The sequence below is a fragment of the Oncorhynchus keta genome, chromosome 25 (assembly GCF_023373465.1).
Source record: "Oncorhynchus keta strain PuntledgeMale-10-30-2019 chromosome 25, Oket_V2, whole genome shotgun sequence".
NCBI classification, from domain to species: Eukaryota; Metazoa; Chordata; class Actinopteri; order Salmoniformes; family Salmonidae; genus Oncorhynchus; species Oncorhynchus keta.
This window is the reverse complement of record NC_068445.1, coordinates 10,716,036-10,738,076: the sequence shown is the minus strand read 5'-3', so window position 1 is coordinate 10,738,076 and position 22,041 is coordinate 10,716,036. Positions and strand designations below refer to the sequence as shown.

Here is a 22,041-nt window from a genome sequence, read left to right as displayed (position 1 = left end):
AGAACACATGACAACTTCAGACAATTATTTTATACAAATCAGACTATATTTATGTGGTTCTATACCTGTTTCTGCTGAATATGTTTTTTATTTAACCAGGCAAGTCAGTTAGTACAAATTCTTATTTACAATGACAGTCTACACAGGCCAAACCCAGACGAAAATAGGCCGATTGTGCACCGCCCTACAGCACTCCCAATCACATCCAGTTGTGATACAGCCTGGAATTGAACCAGGGTGTCTGTAGTGACGCCTCTAGCATTGAGATGCCGTGCCTTTGACCACTGCGCCACTCGGGAGCCCCACTATTGATGGCTTTGGCGAAGCAAGTCACAGACTGAAAATTGATACGGCTATTGGCATTGCCTCTTCTCCATAGCTGCAAATTGCTAAATCTAGGTGAATGCCCCTTAAGGTAAACTCAACTCATCTTCACAAATCATAATGTGATTAAAGTAGCTAATATACATTAATGTCAAAGCTAAAACAATCTATTGACATGTTAAACTCAATGTTCAATGGCAGCCTTTCAACTTAAGAAAATGCTTATTGGGTTTTTATGCCGTATTTCTAAAGGTATCTCACCTGCCTCCACTACTAAGGCAAATACAGATGTTGATAATTAAAAATATTTTTTTTATTTAACTAGGCAAATCAGTTAGTCTTATTTTACAACGACGGCCTAAATGCACCAATACACATCCTTAAAGCTATATACTGGATTCTGTCCAGCCTCTGAAGCAAAGTCTTCCGCGCTGTTCCATAAACTCTACACTCGTAATCAAGTGCTGTCCTGATCAGAACTCTATAAATATCCATCAACGATTGTCTGTCTATCAGCACCCCATTCACCAACTTCTTGTACTTTGTTTCAAAATATGATGACATTATCTTTATACGGAACACCCTGTGAACGGCTGCAACTTAACTTTTTTTAAACGGAACCGGAAATATGAATTTATAGGAAGAATGCGAATCAGCTGATTCTGTGAAAGTATATGACCCAATTTGACAATAACCGTCCGGTCGGTCAGTTGACAAAAGTGAAACGGATATATTTTGCTTACAAAAATATTAATATTATTATGATTTCCATAAGTTCCTGAGAATGTTATTGTTGAATTGAGGGTTTGTAGTCTCGCGTGCGGCGGTTTTCCCTTCACGAAGTGTTTTTGGCAAAGATTTTCGCTGGCTTTGCATGTCCAGCATCCCTGGCCTTTGTTGTTAAGTGACCGCAAACAACAGAACAAAACATGATGGAAATCCAAAATAATGAGTCGAGACGATTGCTTGATGCAGAATATGGAGAAGAAGAGACAGGCGTAAGGTCGGAACAGGACAAATATCTTGAGTAAGTTTGTGTTATGATTATGGCAAGAAAAGTTTTAACCCAGCGATCAAATCAAACTTTATTTATCACATGCGCCGAATAGAACAGGAGTAGACCATACCGGGAAATGCTTACTTACAAGCCCTTAGCCAATAACGCAGTTCAAGAAAGATTTAAGAAAATATTTACGAAATAAACTAAAGTAAAAAAGTAACACAAATAAATAACAATAACGAGGCTAAATACAGGGGATCAATGTGCGGGAGTACGTTACATGTTAGTCGAGGTAATTTGTACATGTAGGTAGGGGTAAAGTGACTATGAATGGATAATAAATAGCGAGTAGCAGCAGTGTAAAAACAAAATAGGTTGGGGGTTCAATGTAAATAGTCTGGGTGGCCATTTGATTAATTGTTCAGCAGTGTTCTGGCATGAGGGTAGAAGCTGTTAAGGAGCCTTTTGGTTCTAGACTTGGCACTCTGGCACTGTGCGGTAGCAGAGAGAACAGTCTATGACTTGGGTGACTGGAGTCTTTGACATTTTTGGGGGCTTCCTTCTGACACTGCCTAGTATATAGGTCCTGGATGGCAGGAAGCTTGGCCCCAGTATGCACTACCCTCTGTAGTGCCTTACGAGCAGTTGCCATTTCAAGCGGTGATGCAATCGGTCAGGATGTTCTCGATGGTGCAGCTGTAGAACTTTTTGAAAGTCTGGGGACGCATGCCAAATCTTTTCAGTCTCCTGAAAGGGAAAAGGTGTTGTCGTGCCCTCTTCACGACTGTCTTGGTGTGTTTGGACCATGATAGTTTGTTGGTGATGTGGACACCAAGGAACTTGAATCTCCCAACCCGCTCCACTACAACCCTGTCAATGTTAATGGGGGACTGTTCAGACTGCTTTTTCCTGCAGTCCACTATCAGCTCCTTTGTCTTGCTCACATTGAGGGAGTGGTTGTTGTCCTGGCACCACACTGCCAGGTCTCTGACCTCCTCCCTATAGGCTGTCTCATCGTTGTCGGTAATCAGGCCTACCACTGTTGTGTTGTCAGCAAACTTAATGATGGTGTTGGAGTCGTGTTTGCCCCCACAGTTGTGGGTGGACAGGGAGTAGTACAGGAGGGGACTAAGTACACACCCTTGAGGGTCCCCAGTGTTGAGGATCAGTGTTGCAGATGCATTGTTGCCTACCCTTACCGCCTGGGGGTGGCCCATCAAGAAGTCCAGGATCCAGTTGCAGAGTGAGGTGTTTAATTTCAGGGTCCTTAACCTCTCTAGGATAGGGGATGCTTGCGTCCCACTTGGCCAACAGCCAGGGAAAATGCAGCGCGGCAAATTCAAATAAAATGATATAAAAATCAAACTTTCATTTAATCACACATGTAAGATACTAAATTAAAGCTACACTCGTTTTGAATCCAGCCAACATTTCATATTTTTAAAAGGCTTTTTGGCGAAAGCATAAGAAGCTATTATCTGATGAAAGCACAACAGTAAACAAAGAGTAGCATATTTCAACCCTGCAGGTGCTACACAAAACGCAGAAATAAAATATAAAACATGCCTTACCTTTGACGAGCTTCTTTTGTTGGCACTCCAATATGTCCCATAAACATCACAATTGGTCCTTTTGTTCGATGAATTCCATCCATATATATCCAAAATGTCCATTTATTTGGCGCGTTTGATCCAGAAAAAAAACAACTTTCAATTTGCGCAACGTCACTACAAAATATCTCAAAAGTTGCCTGTAAACTTTGCCAAAACATTTCAAACTACTTTTATAATACAACTTTAAGTATTTTTAAACGTTAATAATCGATCAAATTGAAGACGGGTCTATCTGTGTTCAATACAGGAAGACAACCATCCAACGCTACTTTTCAAGTCTTGTGCAACTCTCAACAGTGTTACCCAGTTCCTAGATGGCCGTACTTCTTCATTGCACAAAGGAATAACCTCAACCAAATTCCAAAGACCGGTGACATCCAGTGGAAGCGGTAGGAACTGAAATCAAGTGCCTACGAAATATTGTTTCCCAATGAGAACTCACTGAACAGACAGAGACCTCAAAAACAATTTCTGAACAGTTAGTCCTCGGGGTTTTGCCTGCTACATAAATTCTGTTATACTCACAGACATGACTCAAACGGTTTTAGGAACTTCAGTGTTTTCTATCCAAATCTACTAATAATATGCATATCTTATATTCCTGGCATGAGTAGCAGGAAGTTGAAATTGGGCACGCTATTTATCAAAAAGTGAAAATGCTACCCCCTATACCTTAAGTAGTGAACTTAGTGATGAGCTTTGTGGGCACTATGGTGTTGAACACAGAGCTGTAGTCAATGAACAGCATTCTCACATAGGTGTTCCTTTTGTCCAAGTGGGAAAGGGCAGTGTGGAGTGCGATTTGAGATTGCGTCATCCGTGATTCTGTTGGGGCGGTATGCGAATTGGAGTGGGTCTAGGGTATCTGGGATGATACTTTTGATGTGATCCATGACCAGCCTTTCAAAGTACTTCATGGCTACCGTTGTGAGTGCAACGGGGCGTTATCATTTAGCAGGTTAACTTTGCGTCCTTGTGCACAGGGACTATAGTGGTCTGCTTGAAACATGGAGGTATTACAGACTCAGTCAGGGAGAGGTTGAAAATGTGGAACACATTCCAGTCTGTGCTAGCAAAACAGTCCCGTAGCATCTGAGTCATCTGACCACTTCTGTAGTCAGCAAGTCACTGGTACTTCCTGCTTTAGTTTTTGCTTGTAACCAGGAATCAGAAGGATATAATTATGGTCAGTTTTGACAAATGGAGGGAGAGCTTTGTATGAGTCTTTGTGTGTGGAGTAAAGGTGGTCTAGAGTTGTTGTTTTTCCCCCCTCTGGTTGCACATGTGAAATGCTGGTATAAATTAGGTCGAACGGATTTAAGTTGGCCTGCATTAAAGTCCCCGGCCACTAGGAGCGCCGCTGGTGGATGAGCATTTTCTTTTTTGCTTATGGCCTTATACAGCTGGTTGAGTGCAGTCTTAGTTCCAGCATTGGTTTGTGGTGGTAAATAGACAGCTACTAATAATATAGATGAGAACACTTTTGGTAGATAGTGTGGTCTACAGCTTATCATAAGGTACTCTACCTCAGGCGAGCAATACCTCGAGACTTCTTTAATATTAGACATTGTGCACCAGCTGTTATAGACAAATAGACACACCCCCGCCCTTAGCTTCTCTGTCCTGCCGATGCATGGCTAATCCCGCCAGCTCTATATTATGTGTCATGGTTCAGCCACGACTCAGTGAAACATAAGATATAACCATTTTTAATGTCCCATTGGTAGAATAGTCTTGATCGTATATTATCAGTTTTGTTTTCCAATGATTGCACATTGGCCAATAGAACGGATGGTAGTGGAGGTTTACTCACTCACCTACGAATTCTCAGAAGGCAGCCCGATCTCCACCCCCTTTTTCACCTTCTTTTCTTCAGGAAAATGACGGGGATTTGGGCCCGTTCCCGAGAAAGCAGTATATTCTTTGCGTCAGACTCGTTAAAGAAAAATATCTTTGTCCAGTTTGAGGTGAGTAATCGCTGTTCTGATGTCCAGAAGTTATTTTTGGTCAAGAGACAGTAGCAGCAACATTATGTACAAAATACGTTTAAAAAAATACAAACAATTCAAAAACATTGACAAAATAGCACATAAAACGGCAATCATCCCCTCTGGCGCCATTTCCATGCTGCGTTCAAGTGAGCCAACACCAATGATGTCCACTACCCTACAGTTTAGAAATGACCGGCCTCCTGGGGTTTTCACTAGTGATGCACCGACATGACATTTTTGGCTGATACCGACATCCAATATTTTCCTTGCCAAAAAAAAAAAATATTAAAAATTTTAGCGGCCCTGTAAGCATTCTAGTACAGTTAAATAGGTAACACACACACACACACGGACGCAGCGGTCTAAGGCACTGCATCTCAGTGCAAGAGTCACTACTGTTCCTGGTTCGAATCCAGCTCTATCACATCCGGCCATGATTGGGAGTCCCATAGGGCGGTGCACAATTGGCCCAGCGTTGTCCGGGTTTAGCTGGGGTAGGCCGTCATTGTAAATAAGAATTTGTTCTTAACTGACTTGCCTAGTTAAATAAAGGTTACACACACACACACCACACTGACCAAGAAGTTACTTTGTTGGCATTTACGTATGTCCCCATTACCAGTAAAACATAATCAAAACCTATTTCTTTCACTTCCTTGCTGTGCTGTTTCATTGTTCATTTGTTCAGTCGTTTCATTCTCAACCATGATTTCTAAGGAACGCCGTTTGGGTCTTTGTGTGTCAAAAAATATACTATTTGACATGTCATAATACTATTTGACCAATCAGGACCTGAATATGACTGCATTTAATGCATTCATGAATTTTTTACGTAGTTATTACACATTGATTACACTATCACTTGTATTTCATATGTCACAACAATTCATCGATACGTATGCTTTGATGCTGGTAAAGTTGCAAACAATGTTCTTCCCCAAAAACATAGCAAAACAACAATCTGTTTCAGTAGCTATAGTTAGCTAGCTAGCATCCTGCCTTTTGTCGATGGTATAGGCTGGGGGTTAGGTCCCTTGATACCAATTGAGCAATGTTTCCATGCCCCAAAAAACGTTCAAACTTCTAAGTAGTTAGCCATTGAGAGCACCTTTAAAGTATTTCTATCCAAACCAACATTATGAGTGATATTTTAATCACTCAAAGTGCTATTTTACATGGGAAACGGTGACTGTTTGGGAACTTAATTTTTTTCCCAACTATTCCTCCATACATGATCTTTCCAGATCTTTGATATCCTTCATCTGCACTTATGGACTCCTGTCTTCAATTCAAACTACAGGTTTTAAATGGGGATAAAGTCCAGAGACTCAATCAATCAAATGTATTTATCAAGTCCTTTTTACATCAGCAGTTGTCACAAAGTGCCTATACAGAAACCCAGCCTAAAACCCCAAATAACAAGCAATGCCGATATAGAAGCACAGTGTTTAGGAAAAACTCCATAGAAAGACAGGAACCTAGGATTAAAAACCTTAGAGGAACCAGGCTCTGAAGGGTGGCCAGTCCTCTTCTGGCAATGCCAGGTGGAGATTATATAAGAGTACATGGCCAGGTCGTTCTTCAAGATGTTCATAGATGACCAGCATGGTCAAATAATAATCATGTGGTTATAGAAGGTGCAACCGGTCAACACCTCAGGAGTAGGGCTGGGCAACATGGCAAACAAATTATTTATTTATATAGAATTTGATAATTATCATGATATTAATCAAATAATGGCTGAACAAACCAAAGGCTTTAATGTTTCTTATTTATTTTCAGAAGTAGAACTCACAAATGACATTAACTTCTCTGGGATATGTGGGACGATAGCGTCCGACCTCGCCAACAGCCAGTGAAATTGCAGGGCGCAAATTCAAAATGACAGAAATCCCATAATTAAAATTCCTCAAACATACAAGTATTTTACACCATTTTAAAGATACACTTCTTGTAAATCCAGCCACCGTGTCCGATTTCAAATAGACTTTACGGCGAAAGCACACCAGACGATTATGTTAGGTCAGCACCTAGTCACAGAAAACCATACAGACATTTTCCAGTCAAGGAGAGGGCTCACAAAAATCAGAAATAGCAATTAAATGAATTACTAACCTTTGATCTTCATCAGATGGCACTCACGGGACTTCATGTTACACAATAAATGTGTGTTTTGTTCGATAAAGTTAATATTTTTGTCCAAAAACCTCATTTGAAATTGGTGTGTTATGATCAGAAATGCATTGTCTCAAACAAACATCTGGTGAAAGTGCAGAGAGCCACATCAAATTACAGAAATACTCATAATAAACATTGATTAAAGATACAAGTGTTATACATGGAAATATAGATAAACTTCTCCTTTAACCTCTTGCTCCTACCTGACACGCAGGCGTCCCATCTAGACATCTGGAAATACAAATGCTCTACGCTAAATGCTAATAGCACTCGTTAAAACTCAAACGTTCATTAAAATACACATGCATGGTACTGAATTAAAGCTACACTCGTTGTGAATCCAGGCAACAAGTCAGATTTTCAAAATGCTTTTCGGCGAAAGCATGAGAAGCTATTATCTGATAGCATGTAACACCCCAAAAGACCCGCAGGGGACATAAACAAAATAATTAGTATAGTCGGCGCTACACAAAACGCACAAATAAAATATAAAACATTCATTCATTACCTTTGGCCATCTTCTTTGTTGGCACTCCTAGATGTCCCATAAACATCACTATTGGGTCTTTTTTTCGATTAAATCGGTCCATATATAGCCTAGATATCGATCTATGAAGACTGTGTGATCAACGAAAAAAATAGTGTTTTATAACGTAACGTCATTTTTTTAAATGAAAAAAGTCAGACGATAAACTTTCACAAAACACTTCGAAATACTTTTGTAATGCAACTTTAGGTATTAGTAAACGTTAATAAGCGATCAAATTGATCACGAGGCGATGTATATTCTATAGCTGTACGTCTGGAAATAATGTCTGGGTAAATCTCAACCAAAATATCCGGTCGGAGACCGGAAGAACTGCGCTGCCTTGTGTCTGTTTGACCAAGAAACAAATCGTAGGCAAATGACAAGACTGTTGACATCGTGTGGAAGCTGTAGGTATTGCAACCTCGGCCCCATTTAATGTGGATCACGTTTAACAATGGGTTGAAGTGGCGCATGGACTTTAGGAATGTTTTTTTGGGGGGTGGATCTTCCACCAGTCCAGTGGATTGATTTCACTGTCAGCATCAAGAGACTGAAGGTAGCAGCTAAGTTACTTTTCTACCAACTGGATTTCAGTAAGACCTGTGGTGGAGCACGGCTTTTTGAAAACACTGCCCAGTGGCTTTTTGAAAACACTGCCCAGTGACTTTTTCTTTTTAGCTGGCAGTTGTGGTGAAGCAGCAGCAATGTCTCCCTGTGCTGGGCTTGGGTTTTCATGTCCCTCATTGACCATCTCTGAGACAGCTCTTGCTTTTATGTGGCCCACCTTTGCCTCTTTGATGTAATGTGTTTTAAACCGAGGGTCGACCAACGAGGCTATGTCCAGGAGGTCGTCTGTGGCTAGGTCATCATATTTCTCATTCAGATAGTCCATGACTATCATTTTGATGGTTTGGTTGAGCTCTGTTTCACCATCATCAGGTTTCATGACCTCTGTATTGAACAGGTGTAGTACTGACATAAGACTCACCAGACAGAGCATCTGTGCATTCTAGGAGTGGGGTCAATGCCTGGTTGATGTACTCAAGAACATCTATATCTGTATAGGTGGGAGTGCTGGGTCTACTTGTCACTGGACAAGACCTGTGAAATGGCTCCTGCTCCAGTACTCTTTGCACCATCTTCTGATCTGATCTTCACGTAGTAGGCGACTCTGTCACCAACTTGTGCTGGGGTAGGTTGTGTTTTTTTTTAGTAACTGCCAGGTCTCTTCTTTTTCCACAAATAGGAAAAGGCACCTACCACTTTCTTGCACACTCCAATTGCTCGATCCACCCGTTTGTCTCTACCCACTCTAAGAGAAATCGAGATTTGAATAAAATGTTAAAATCACAATAATCCATTTTAGTTATGTATAAATGTAATATTTGACGTAATCCAGTTGAAGAAAAATGCATATTTAGTTTCATCTAACCAATCACTTCAATATACACAATTGACATGGTTACTTACCAATGGCCAAGTGCAAACGATGTCCAAAACATTGCAGTCGGGTCCATTTGTTGATTTGCGCGGCCTTACTACATGTTTGCACCACTATCTGTTGTAATGCAGACCTGTCTGTCTTGACTGAGTCCCCAGGAGGTGAGAGCGTCAATGAGCCCCTCTGCTATAGCTTCACCCGTGTGGTCGTCGGGAAAGTATGATGTTTGAAGGCATTTATTTAGAAGATTCCACTCTTGTCAATATAGTGGATAGGGAGGCGAATATAAGGCTCTGACGTGCGACTAGACCACAGATCGGTAGTAGTAGCAAAATACGTCAAATCTGTCTTGAGCTGTTCCTCAACTTTATCCCTACACAGAAATGTTTGCGGCCAGGGAGCACTTATCTGGGGTCAGTTAAATTGATAAGCCTATTGAAACCTTCCTTTTCAACTGTGCTGATTGGTAACAATGCATAATAGCATTTGTGATTGCTCGTAGAGCATAAAGAATGTCAGTGTTGACTGCTTCGGGCGAACATCCCTAGATTGGCTGGTGCTTGAGGAGAGTTTATCAATACCGTGGCGCAAACTCAAACTTTCTACATGTTCCAAAGAGTGATTTTGCTTCAGATGATGAAAAAGGTTTGTCGTATCACCAGACTTGGTAGCCACCGGTCTACGGCACAATTTGCAATGAACATTGCTCTGCTCTTTGTCGGACTTCAAAAAGCCAAACCACTTTCAAATAACTGAAACAGTTGAACCCTTTTTATCAATATTTTCTTCATTGGAAGCTGCTCCTTCTCCATGGCCATCACTGCCACTGTTTTCACCTACATCACTCATTTTTCCTGGTTAATAGTGGCTACTTCATCACTCGAGGTGCTAAGTGGTTTTTAATGGGCGTATACCTCTCCACGTGCATATTGTCACTTCTCCGCACGCACGTTCCTGCTGCGTCACAGAGGTGAAATGGACTGTTTTACCTAATTATTCTATATCGACATTATTGAAAATTAATCTAAACCTTTTGCATTGTTATTGAGGTATGTAATTACCTCTAATTATTGATTTATCGCCCAGCCCTACTCAGGAGTAAATGTCAATGGCATTCAGAGGTGTAGGGAGAGTGTCAGTTGAACAGCGGATCCGGGACAAGGTAGCTCGTCCAGTGAACAGGTTAGGGTTCCATAGCTGCAGACAGAACAGCAGAAACTGGATCAGCAGCATGACCAGTTGGACTGGGGAAGGGGCCAGACAGTAATCGTCAGGCCAGGTAGTCCTGAGGCATGGTTCTAGAATCTCCTGGAGGGAGAGAGAGAATTAGATAAATACGTAAGATCACACAGGACACCAGATAAGACAGGAGAATTACACCAGATATGACAGACTGGCATTAGCCCCCTGGCACGTAGACTATTGCAGCATAGATACTGGACACTGAGACAGGGGGATCGGGGGACACTGTGGCCCAATCCAAAGTTACCCCTGGACAGGGCCAACCAGGCAGGAGATGAAACCCCACCCATTTTGCCCAAGCACCGCCCCCATACCACCAAAGGGATATCAACAGACCACTAACTTAAAGATCTCCCCCACCGCACAAACCAGGGGAGCTGCAAAACCGGACAGGAAAATAATGACATTGACTCAAACCACTCAAGTCGAGTATAGCAACAAAGTCTGGCACTACGTGTTGCACCCCTCCTAGGGACGGAGAGCATGCCAGTGACCCAACCCCGTAATAGGATCAGAGGCAGAGAATCCCTGTGTAGCGAAAGGAGTCAGCCAGGCAGAGACAGCAAGGGTGGTTCGTCACTCCAGTGCCTTGCCATTCACATTCGCACCCCTGGGCCAGACTACACTCAATCATAGGACCTACTGAAGAAATGAGTCTTCATTAAAGACTTAAACGATTGAGACCGGGTCTGCATCTCACATGGACTGGAAGACCATGCCATACAAATGTTGCTATATTGGAGAAAGCCCTGCCTCCAGCTGGTTGCTTAGATATTCTAGGAACAATAAGGAGGCCTGCGTCTTGTGACTGTAGTGCATGTTTTTGTTTAACTAGGAAAGTCAGTAAAGAACAAATTCTTATTTTCAATGACAGCCTAGGAACAATGGGTTAAGGGACAGAAGAACAGATTTTTACCTTGTCAGCTCGGGATTCGATCTTGCAACTTTTCGGTTACAAGTCCAACACTCTAACCATTAGGCTACCTGCCGCCCCAGGTAGCCATACCGTAGGTATGTACGGCAGAACCAAATCGGAGAGATGGGTAGAAGCAAATCCATGTAATGCTTTGTAGGCTGGGGGGGTGTTCAACAACTGAGACATAAACTGAACAAGTTCCACAGACGTGACTAACAGAAATGGAATAATGTGTCCCTGAACAACGGGGGGGTCAGAAGTAAGTCAGAATCTGTTCACCAGCTGCATTAAGTACTGCAGTGCATCTCCTCCTCATGGACTGCACGATATTTGCCTGTTCTTGCTGTGAGATGGTCCCCCACTCTTCCACCAAGAAACCTGCAACGTCCCAGACATTTCTGGGGGGAATGGCCCTAGCACTGACCCTCCGATCCAACAGGTCCCAGACGTGCTTTATGGGATTGAGATCCGGGCTCTTTGCTGTCTATGGCAGAACACCGAAATTCCGGTCTTGCAGTAAATCACACACAGAATGAGCAGTATGGCTGGTGGCATTGTCATGCAGGAGGGTCATGTCAGGATGTCTTCCCTGTAACGCACAGCATTGATATTTCCTGCAATGACAACAAGCTCAGTCCGATGATGCTGTGACATACTGCCCCAGACCATGACGGACCCTCCATCTCCATATCGATCCTGCTCCAGAGTACAGGCCTCGGTGTAACGCTCATTCTTTCGATGATATACGCGAATCCGACCATCTCACCCCTGGTGAGACAAAACTGTGACTCGTCAGTGAAGAGCATTTTTTGCCAGTCCTGTCTGGTCCAGCGACGGTGGGTTTCTCACAGTACGGAGATTGCAATTTATTGCCCTGTCCACATCTGCAGTCCTCATGCCTCTTTGTTCACACAGATGATTAGGGACCCTGGGCATCTTCTTTTTGTGTTTTTCAGAGTCAGTAGAAAGGCCTCTTTAGTGTCCTACGTTTTCATAACTGTGACCCTAATTGCCTACTGTCTGTAAGCTGTTAGTGTCTTAATGACCGTTACACAGGTGCATGTTCATTAATTGTTTATGGTTCATTGAACAAGCATGGGAAACAGTGTTTAAACCCTTTACAATGAAGATCGGTGAAGTTATTTGGATTTTTACCAATTGTCTTTGAAAGACGGGGTCCCGAAAAAGGGAAATATATTTTTTTGCTGAGTGTGTGTTACATATGTGTGAAAACAATGGTGGTCCTAGAACAGAACACTGAAACTTACCATTGATTTGTCAGAGGACAAACCATCCACAGAGGTTAGCTGATGTCTTTCCAACAGATAAGATCTAAACCAGGCAAAAACTTGTCAGTGTAGACCAATTAAGGTTTCCAATCTCTCCAAAACAATGTGGTGATCGATGGTGTCGAAAGCGACACTATGGTCTAGGAGCAGGAGGACAGAAGCAGGGCCTTGGTCTTATGCCATTAAAATATAATTTACCACCTTTACGGGTGCGGTTTCAGTACTATGAATAGGTCTAAAACCAGACTGGAGCGTTTTGTAAACTTGATTTCCCAAAGATTTGAGAGGATTGGGAGATTTGATATAGGCCATTTTTATTTGTTGTTTTATTTTTGGTTGGTCAAGGTTTGTCTTATTCAGGAGAGGCTTTATTACTGCCACTGTTAGTGAGTTTGGTACACATCCAGAGGATAGGGAGCTGTTTATTACACAGAGTTACACAAATCACGAGCATAAGAACATCAGAAGCCTTTTGAAATCACCTATATTAATTTCTGGTGTAAAAATACATTGTTTTCACCTCCAACATTCCTGCTCTACAGCACCACAGGGTTTCATGTTTTTCAAGCGATAACATATGAAATTAATGACAATTCTTAATAAATCTTGTAATTAAGTCAGTCATAAATATATCATTTTCAAGCACAAATGATATCTTTCTTACATGATTCTGTATTTAGAAAGCAAGCGTATAACGTCACAGGAAGGGTATAGCTGGCTCAAACTTGTGTGTGTGTGCGCGCGCTTAGATCAGGAGTGAGGGCTGGTTCGGGTGTGTCTCCCCCTCCCCTGTGCAACACCTTTTCTGTTTTCCTCCATCCCCTCCCTCGCTTTTCTCCTGTCATCTGCCTCATCCCTCTCTCCTGTGTCCGCACCTCATAGTTCCCCTGGGAACCCTGTAAGGGAGACAGACGAGAGAGGTTAATGTTAGGAACAGTTCCAAGGGTAAGTATTGAAATGAACATCATTCAAGAGGCTGCATAGAATTGGTGTGTGTCAGCTCCTTTTATGATGTGGGATAATATTGTCACTTTGGTATGCAATTGTCATCCATCATACTGGATTAATGATCTACTAGTGACACGCATTAAAAAGAATTAAACGTTTACCAGACATTTTCAATGTGGATTTCCTAGGAGTCATCAAAGTACACATTAACAAAAGTACATAAAATAATGCTTAAGATAAAGAATTTGGGAATAGACCAAGTAAAATGTAGTTATTTAACACTTTATAGAAATGTATAATCTCTCTCTAATGGAAAACCCATCAAGCTCACTTCGATCATAGCTTTGTGTTTGGATGTCATGGCTGTAAACACTTCTTGCTTCCACTATTTAATATTTGCTAAACAGCACCCCCGGTAGGCTACTGCAGCCTCACCCGTGATAAAGTCATTTTCGATAAGGCGCAAAACTGAAATATACGTTTGGTATGATTTTTGTGGAATATTGAATGTGCGCTTCAAACTGTTTGCTTGGAATGATTTGTAGCGATCGTCTCCATCTGTGCATCCGACTCAGTTTCCCTACCAGAAAACAAACGACGCCGGTCAAGTCTTGTGTATTCGATCACCCAAATTCAGGGGGATGGCTTGACTGCATTTTGCGAGTGTCTGCTTACTTGACAGCAGTATCATACTGTAGTTTTTACTAAAAACATGGTCTAGTTTTGTTGGGTTGGTGAAGTCTTGCATGTAAATAGTGTTGTTACAATAAAGCTAATGTTTTAACCCCATCTGTTCTATATTTTCAACAGCAAGGTGAAGAATGGAAAGTTGTACCTTGCCACTTTTGCAGCAGTCCTTGGCCCCCTGAGCTTTGGGTTCGTGTTAGGGTACAGCTCCCCTGCCATCCCTGAACTAAGCACAATCACTGACCTGAGATTACAACTAGACAAAGAAGAGGCTTCCTGGTTTGGGGTGAGATAGCATTCTTGTCATGGGGCCCTGATCCCCCCCCCCTCCCCCCATATAACCCAACCAGGATGAGCTTTGGGTCATTGTCATGCTCTAACACGGACTCCGAGTTTTTTCCCTGGTCAGGTCGGGGCCCTAATCATTCCTGAGTGGATTAAAGTGGACATTATCCATTTAATTGACTCTGTTCTCTTTTTCAGTCTATCGTGACGATAGGAGCTGCTATAGGGGGTCTACTCGGCGGTTGGATGGTGGACAAGATCGGGAGGAAGCTGAGTCTTATGTTCTGCTCCATACCTTATATCTTTGGTTTTACTATCATCATTGCTGCTCAGAATGTCTGGATGCTGTATCTTGGAAGGGTCCTTACAGGACTGGCAAGTGGGGTTACATCTCTAGTGGTCCCAGTAAGTACTATGGAATGTCTACTCTGATGCTATCTGCTTAAGTTGACCAAGATGCATGACTGTATAAATGAATGCATGCATTCTAATTAGTTTATTTCCTCATATATTCCTATTTTACGTTGTACGTCTGTTTTATCGCTTCTAGCAATATGTCATGCTTCGTACTCTTCCTGTGTGAACATAATTTTTCTCTTCCTCTGCTCTAGCTGTACATCTCAGAGATGGCCCATGAGCGTGTCCGTGGGGCAATGGGCTCCTGTGTTCAACTCATGGTGGTCACAGGAATCATGGGAGTATATATAGCAGGTACGCCACAGATGTCCATTTGTTAGCAGCATTTGAATGTTATGATTTATTGGTTTGAATCTCATGAGAAATTGTATATGCCATTTGTATACTGTATCTGGTCAGCAGACAGGATTGGAGACAGGATTTGACAAGCATCTGACCATGTCATTAAGAGTTTGTCAGTGTTGTACAATTTTATGACAGAAGTTACAGCAGTAGTCATACGGGTAGAGGTAGTTGTAGAGGGCAATATTTTAATGATGTGGTGTTTTGTTCAAGGTACAAACCACCATCAAAGGCTATTCAGCTGCATTCGGTATTGTCATGTGATCATCATCGCCAGGCATGATCAAGATTCCAGCCTACTGACTGAGAATGCTCTCATTTATGCCGGCCTCACAAGCCACCGCTAAACCTAATCTAGTTACCGACATACCATGCGTGTTTCTCCATTTGCTTCCTCAATAGACAGTACCATTGCAGGAGCGGTTGGCTGTTTTGTCTCCATAGTCTCTAATATTTAGAGGCAAATGGTCTCTGGCTGAGGAATGTTGAAAGGAAGAAACGTTTCATTTCCTGTATATGCTCTTCTAAATATGAATTTCAATTTAATGAACCGGGGTGATTGATTTGGCTTGTACGAGCTATCCTGATCTAATTCGTGCTAGGCTAGTGATGAATACTAATGATCAACATTCTACATTTTCATTGTTCATGTTCTGGAGTTACCTTGTAAAAAAATAACAATAAATAAAAAAAAAACATAAAATTAAGGAATATCGACGACACAGCTGTGGAATCGCGAACTTAATGGTTTCTTTTCACACGGAATGACTCTACTAGGGTCATCACACTACTGCCTTCTCACATTCCATACTCTACTGTCTCTCTGCTTCCAGTGACTCGCTCCAGCAGGTTCATGCTCTACAACATCCGTAGAGTAGGACCCTACCTCACACAGGAAGTGGCGCAGGTCCTAGTCCAGGCACTTGTCATCTCACATCCGGACTACTGCAATTCTATGTTGGCTGGGTGCCATCAAACCCCTGCTATTTATCCAGAACGCTGCAGCCTGCCTGGCGTTCAACCTTCCCATGTCACCCCGCTCCTCCGCATGCTCCACTGGCTTCCAGTCGAAGCTCACATCCACTACAAGACCATGGTACTTGATTACGGAGCAGCAAGAGGAACTGCCCCTCCTTACCTTCAAGCTATCCTCAATCCCTACACCCCAACCCGAGCACTTCGTTTTTCCACCTCTGGTCTCATGGCCCTCCCACCCCTATGGGAGGGCAGCTCCCACTCAGCCCAGTCCAAGGTCTTCTCTGTCCTGGTACCACAATGTTGGAACCAGCTTCTCCCTGAAGCTAGGACAGCAGAGTCCCTGCCCATCTTCCCGAAAACATCTGAAACCCTACCTCTTCAAAGAGTATCTTAAATAATCACAACCATCACCCTCCCCCTCGCACCCCCTACTCACCCCACCTTTCATGAACTAACACTCGCACTTGACTTCCCCCCCTTTACTAGCGCTGACTTTGCTGATAGCTACTTTATTGAGGAAAATGTATTTCCTTTGACTGAGATATTTGTTTGTCCCACCTACATGTAGCTATCTTAAGATGAATGCACTAACTGTAAGTCGCTCTGGATAATGGCGTCTGCTAAATTACTTAAATGTTGATGCTTCCCAGGGCTGTCACTGGACTGGCGCTGGCTAGCGATCTGCTGCTCCATCCCTCCCACCCTGATGATGGTGTTCATGTGTTTCATGCCTGAGACGCCCAGGTTCCTGCTCTCTCAGGGTAAACGGAAGGAAGCTGAGGAGGCACTGCGCTTTCTGAGGGGGCCAGACGCCCCTGCAGAGTGGGAGTGTGCCCGCATCGAGGATGCTTCTGACGACCAGGTGAGCTTTGCGTATTACCTTGTAATCTTGAAGTATAAGACTTGCTTTAAGAAAGGCATTATGCCATTTCACAATGTGTGCGACAAAGGTATTGATTGTAGAATAATACTCAGGTAGGGAGAGAGAGTCACACCGCTGTGTTGCACTTAACCAACTCAGTAGGAACAGTCTTACAATATTTATCGCGGTACCTCTCTTTACTTGCATGGTTATGTGTCTGAGTAAGTATATTTAGGTCAGCCCACCTACTGTAGGGAACCAGAGCAGAGAGAAACTTGACAGAGCTGAGAAACGGTTGTCCTCTACGTTGTGGATTTAGTCTGAGGAGAATCTGGAACAAAGAAGCATGCTAACACATCTGACCCATGTTAATTGGCATTAGAGTGTGTGATGACTGTGTGCTTTGTGTTAAACCAGGGAGGTAGTTTTGGGATGGCTGATCTTAAGGATCCTGGAGTATACAAGCCCCTTGGAGTGGGCATCATGTTGATGCTCTTCCAGCAGCTCACTGGTATCAACGCCATCATGTTCTATGCTGAGACTATCTTTGAGAAGGCCCATTTTAAGGTAAGAATTGTTCAGTGTTATCTGTATTTTGGCAGCTGGACCGGCCAATGCTTTATTTATTGTAATCTTTTTGATGTATTTTAATCTCATTACTATTCATAAGCTGTAAATTGATTATCTAAGTACTATAGATACTATGAATATTGACATACCAGTGCGGTTATATGTAATAAAATAACAGGTGATTATTTGTTTTTCAGAACAGCAATGTTGCTACGGTAGTAGTAGCAGCAACCCAGGTAGTATTCACTGCAGTAGCAGCATTGGTCATGGACCGCGCTGGAAGGAAGCTTCTCCTCATCCTCTCTGGTGTGTGTCTGTCTCTGTCTGCGTGTTATCAGTTACTTATCTTTCTCCTCCACTGAATTTATAATGCATCAATAGAGTCCTTTGTAGCAATCACTCTCCAAAATTGTAGGGCAGAAATAAGGCACTGTCAAGCTTGACATCAAATTGCCACACCCATCACCCAAACTGGGCCCCAACTACCTGAAAATCCATGTTCAATTGTGAAAAGAAATGTCCCTCTCTCTCTCTTCCTCCCTCTCTTTCTCTATTAAGGAGTGTTTATGTGTCTAAGCACTGCTGCCTTTGGTGTCTACTTCAAGTTGTCCAGTGAAACCCATGGTAACTCCTCAGGACTCTCTCTAGTAGAGAGTCCCCTTGCCCAGAACCCTGCGGCTGATCTGTCATGGCTCGCACTGTCCAGCATGGGCTTCTTCATCACAGGTGAACCCCACTCTTAAATTGTGACTATTGGGACCCAGCAAACTATCCTGGCTAGATAAAAACAATTAAATTAATTGTCTGCATTGCCTAGTAATGTTTCTTTTTAGAGTATAGTTGGTTTAGTCACCTGTAAATTCTTCCATGTGTTTTGAACTTAATATCAGCCATACATTGTAAGTTCAGATCTGACATTTAGCTTAGTGTGAAACTTATTCTAATCGTCATACCTTGTGGTCAATTCAGGGTTCTCTCTTGGTTGGGGTCCCATCCCCTGGCTGGTGATGTCAGAGATCTTTCCCACGCGAGTAAAGGGGTTTGCCAGCTCTGTTTGTGTCCTCACCAACTGGGGCTCTGCCTTCGTCATCACCAAGACCTTCCAGAACCTGATGGTGAGCTGCTGTTGATTTTGGGCATCCTATATGGCAGATGTGGGGGATAAAGAGATGTTGAGCGGGCCGATAAAGAGGGCTTGTGAGGGAGCCATTTAGCAGTTGTGGTTTTACTGGTTCGCATTTTCTTAGTCAAGCAGAGACACAAATGTCTATATGCGAACTTTAACAACATTTTTATTACAGATATACAAACATTGCTGTGTATACAGATAGACACTTAATGCGCTGAACAAAGAAGTTTACTCTGCAGTTCATGTGTAGTGTCAGTACATTTTTAGAGGATCAGCTCAGAGGTCTTAAGGTAATGCTGGTAACTGTAAGGATGTATTTGGGTATTGTAATAACAATCCATGAAAATGTATTTCAGGATTTCCTAACCAGTGCTGGAACCTTCTGGCTGTTCTCTGGGTGTTGTGCGCTCAACATAGTCTTCACCATCATCTTTGTCCCGGAGACCAAAGGCAAGACTCTGGAGCAGATCCAGGCACGTTTCAAAGGGACTCCAGAACAATTAAGCTACAATAGACCAACTTAACATCAATGCCAAATATAACCTCAGCAAGGACAGTACAGTTTGGAGGGTCTCATGATACCTTGTGATTGATAGTTCTCTGGATGGTCCTTTAAGATGGGATAATCTATCGCTTTCTCTTACTTGAAAAAGTATAATGGTTGTGGCTGAGTATTATGCTCTACTCTGACTTAGTAGCGGGTCCTGGAGTCTGGGCTTTTGGCCTGTTGGGCATCCTGAATGAATGCATGCTGGACCTCTTAAGCGAGCTTTTAATGGTACTTTTACTATTTCTTTTCACTGGAGTAATTAAATTCACACATTCAAGAAAATATTTATGAACCCGAGATATTTGTACATTTGACTTATTGATAATAATAAGAACGATTACACAAACATAATGAAACACTTTTTGTATGTATTATTTTTTCCAGTACACACACGGTTACTGCCTTATTCAAATGTGAGAACACAAATGTTTTAGCCCATAATGATAATTGAATAGTTCCAAAAATAATATTTTCTTGTTGGCTGATTTAATGTTCTGTTTATACCATGTGGGTATACTATGGGTTACTGATGCACTTGTAATACAGGTAAAGCTGTTAAAAACTAATGCACTGAGCACATCTACACAACACTGACACTTTCTATAAAGGTGAAGCTTTGAACATAAAGAAGCAGGAGAAGCAGGTACTGTGGTATGTTTTTAAATGTCGTTTCTGTACATTTGTAAGTGTGCACTAATGTCCTCTTGGAATTATAATTGTTCATATCTTTTCAAATAACTATGTTAATACTCTTTTTCCACCTTTCTAAAAAAATGTAATTCATGTGATTTTGTTAAGAATGGTTGTGTGAATACAATTTAAGTATCAATGCACACTGTAATTTAATTGACAGTTCCAAAACATTGGAACTCAAAGTGCTACACTAGTGAATGGTCATAATATCGTGTTATTAAAAGAGATTTGTCTATCATAGAAGCACCTTCATTTTTTCCTATTCTATTTGGGTTTTTTCCCCTGAATGGTTCTTGGGGTTATGGTGTTGTTCTTAACTACAAGATTTTACTGAGTTACAGTTCATATAAGAAAATCAGTCAACTAAAAATGGTTTATTTAACCTTTATTTTCACAGGGCAGACACATTAAGACCTAGGTCTCTTACAAATGTGCCCTGTATATACTACATAAATATACACATGATACCCAATCTACACTGACAAAAATATAAACGCAACATGTAAACTGTTGGTTTCATGAGCTGAAATAAAAAATCCCAGACATTTTACATACGCACAAAAAGCTTAATACTTGATGTGCACAAATTTGTTTACATGCCTGTTAGTGAGCATTACTCCTTTGCCAAGATAATCCATCCACCTGACAGGTGTGGCATATCAAGAAGCTTTTTAAACAGCATGATCATTACACAGATGCACCTTGTGCTGGAGACAAAAGGCCACTCAAATGTGTAGTTATGTCACAACACGGTGCCACATGTACGATGTCGTCTGGGCGAGAGGTTTGCTGATATCAATGTTGTGAACAGAGTACCCCATGGTGGCAATGGGGTTATGATATGGGCAGGCATAAGCTATAGCCAACGAAAACAATTGCATTTCATCGATGCCATTGTCGTGCTATTCATCCATTGCCATCACCTCATGTTTCAGCATGATAATGCATAACCCCCCCCCATGTTGCAAGGATCTGTACACAATTCCTGGAAGCTGAAAATGTCCCAGTTCTTCCATGGGCTGCATACTCACCAGACAGGTGAGTATGCTCTGGTTTGACGTGCACGACATTGTGTTCCAGTTCCCCTGGGGTGGCAGGGTAGCCTAGTGGTTAGAGCGTTGGACTAGTAACCAGAAGGTTGCAAGTTCAAATCCCCGAGCTGACAAGGTACAAATCTGTCGTTCTGCCCCTGAACAGGCAGTTAACCCGCCGTCTTTGAAAATAAGAATTTGTTCTTAACTGACTTGCCTAGTTAAATAAAGGTAAAATAAAAAAAATATTCAGCAACTTCACACGGCGTTTGAAGAGAAGTGGGAAACATTCCACAGGCCACATTCAACAGCCTGATAAACTCTATGCAAAGGAGATGTGTCACGCTGCATGACCAATAGCTTTATTCCCAGTCATGTGAAATCCATAGATTAGTAAAAGGCACATGACAACCCTCTTGGATTCTCTGGTATGATGAAACTACGACTGAACTCTTTGGCCTGAATGCCACGTGTCATGTTTGGAGAAATCCTGGCACCATCCCTACTGTGAAGCATGGTGGTGGCAGCGTCATGCTGTGGGGATGTTTTCCAATGACAGGGACTGGGAGACTAGTCAAGTAGGATACAAGCAAAGAGAATACAACCATATAATGGATTCAACCACAACTCCATTCTCTATTTTTTAGGCTAGTGGCAAGTCCCCAAAATGTTTTAGATACCCCTACCTGAGGTATAATTAAACAATAAGGCATGAGGAGGTATGGTATATGGCCATTTCTTAGGCACGACGCAACACGGAATAATGCCTGGCTGGAGAGGGGTTGGCCACGTAAGCTCATGTAACCCAATATTGCAAGCTCTGATATTGCTCAAATTTGGAAAACAAGTAGTCCGTTGTCTGCCCAAAATACACAAATAAACAGCATTAAGATATCTTCATGCATCTTGGAAACATAGACCTGTAAACAGACAGATACAATGGGCAGAATTATCAGATTTTAATATTTATGATTAACGTTAACCAGTACTGCATGGTCCTGCCTGAGAAAAATGCATACAGTTAGA

At 42.1% G+C, this 22,041-nt stretch overlaps 1 protein-coding gene across 1 annotated transcript; it reads left to right on the top strand.

The window, feature by feature from the left end:
- Positions 1-966: 966 nt before the first annotated feature.
- Positions 967-20,219, top strand: LOC118358148 (solute carrier family 2, facilitated glucose transporter member 8-like). Its single transcript, XM_035735639.2, has 10 exons — positions 967-1,351; positions 14,282-14,444; positions 14,642-14,848; positions 15,055-15,154; positions 16,831-17,042; positions 17,460-17,609; positions 17,810-17,918; positions 18,171-18,338; positions 18,582-18,727; positions 19,098-20,219. The coding sequence occupies exons 1-10, from the start codon at positions 1,254-1,256 to the stop codon at positions 19,263-19,265; spliced, it is 1,521 nt and encodes a 506-aa protein (XP_035591532.1). The 5' UTR covers positions 967-1,253; the 3' UTR covers positions 19,266-20,219.
- Positions 20,220-22,041: the final 1,822 nt, after the last annotated feature.

Bases quoted from the DNA above. Each gene is read 5' to 3' on its own strand.
- LOC118358148 (XM_035735639.2), top strand. From the start codon at position 1,254: ATGATGGAAATCCAAAATAATGAGTCGAGACGATTGCTTGATGCAGAA. The intron at 14,445-14,641 runs GTGAGATAGCAT...TCTCTTTTTCAG, and splicing joins AAGAGGCTTCCTGGTTTGGG to TCTATCGTGACGATAGGAGC. The intron at 15,155-16,830 runs GTACGCCACAGA...GATGCTTCCCAG, and splicing joins CATGGGAGTATATATAGCAG to GGCTGTCACTGGACTGGCGC.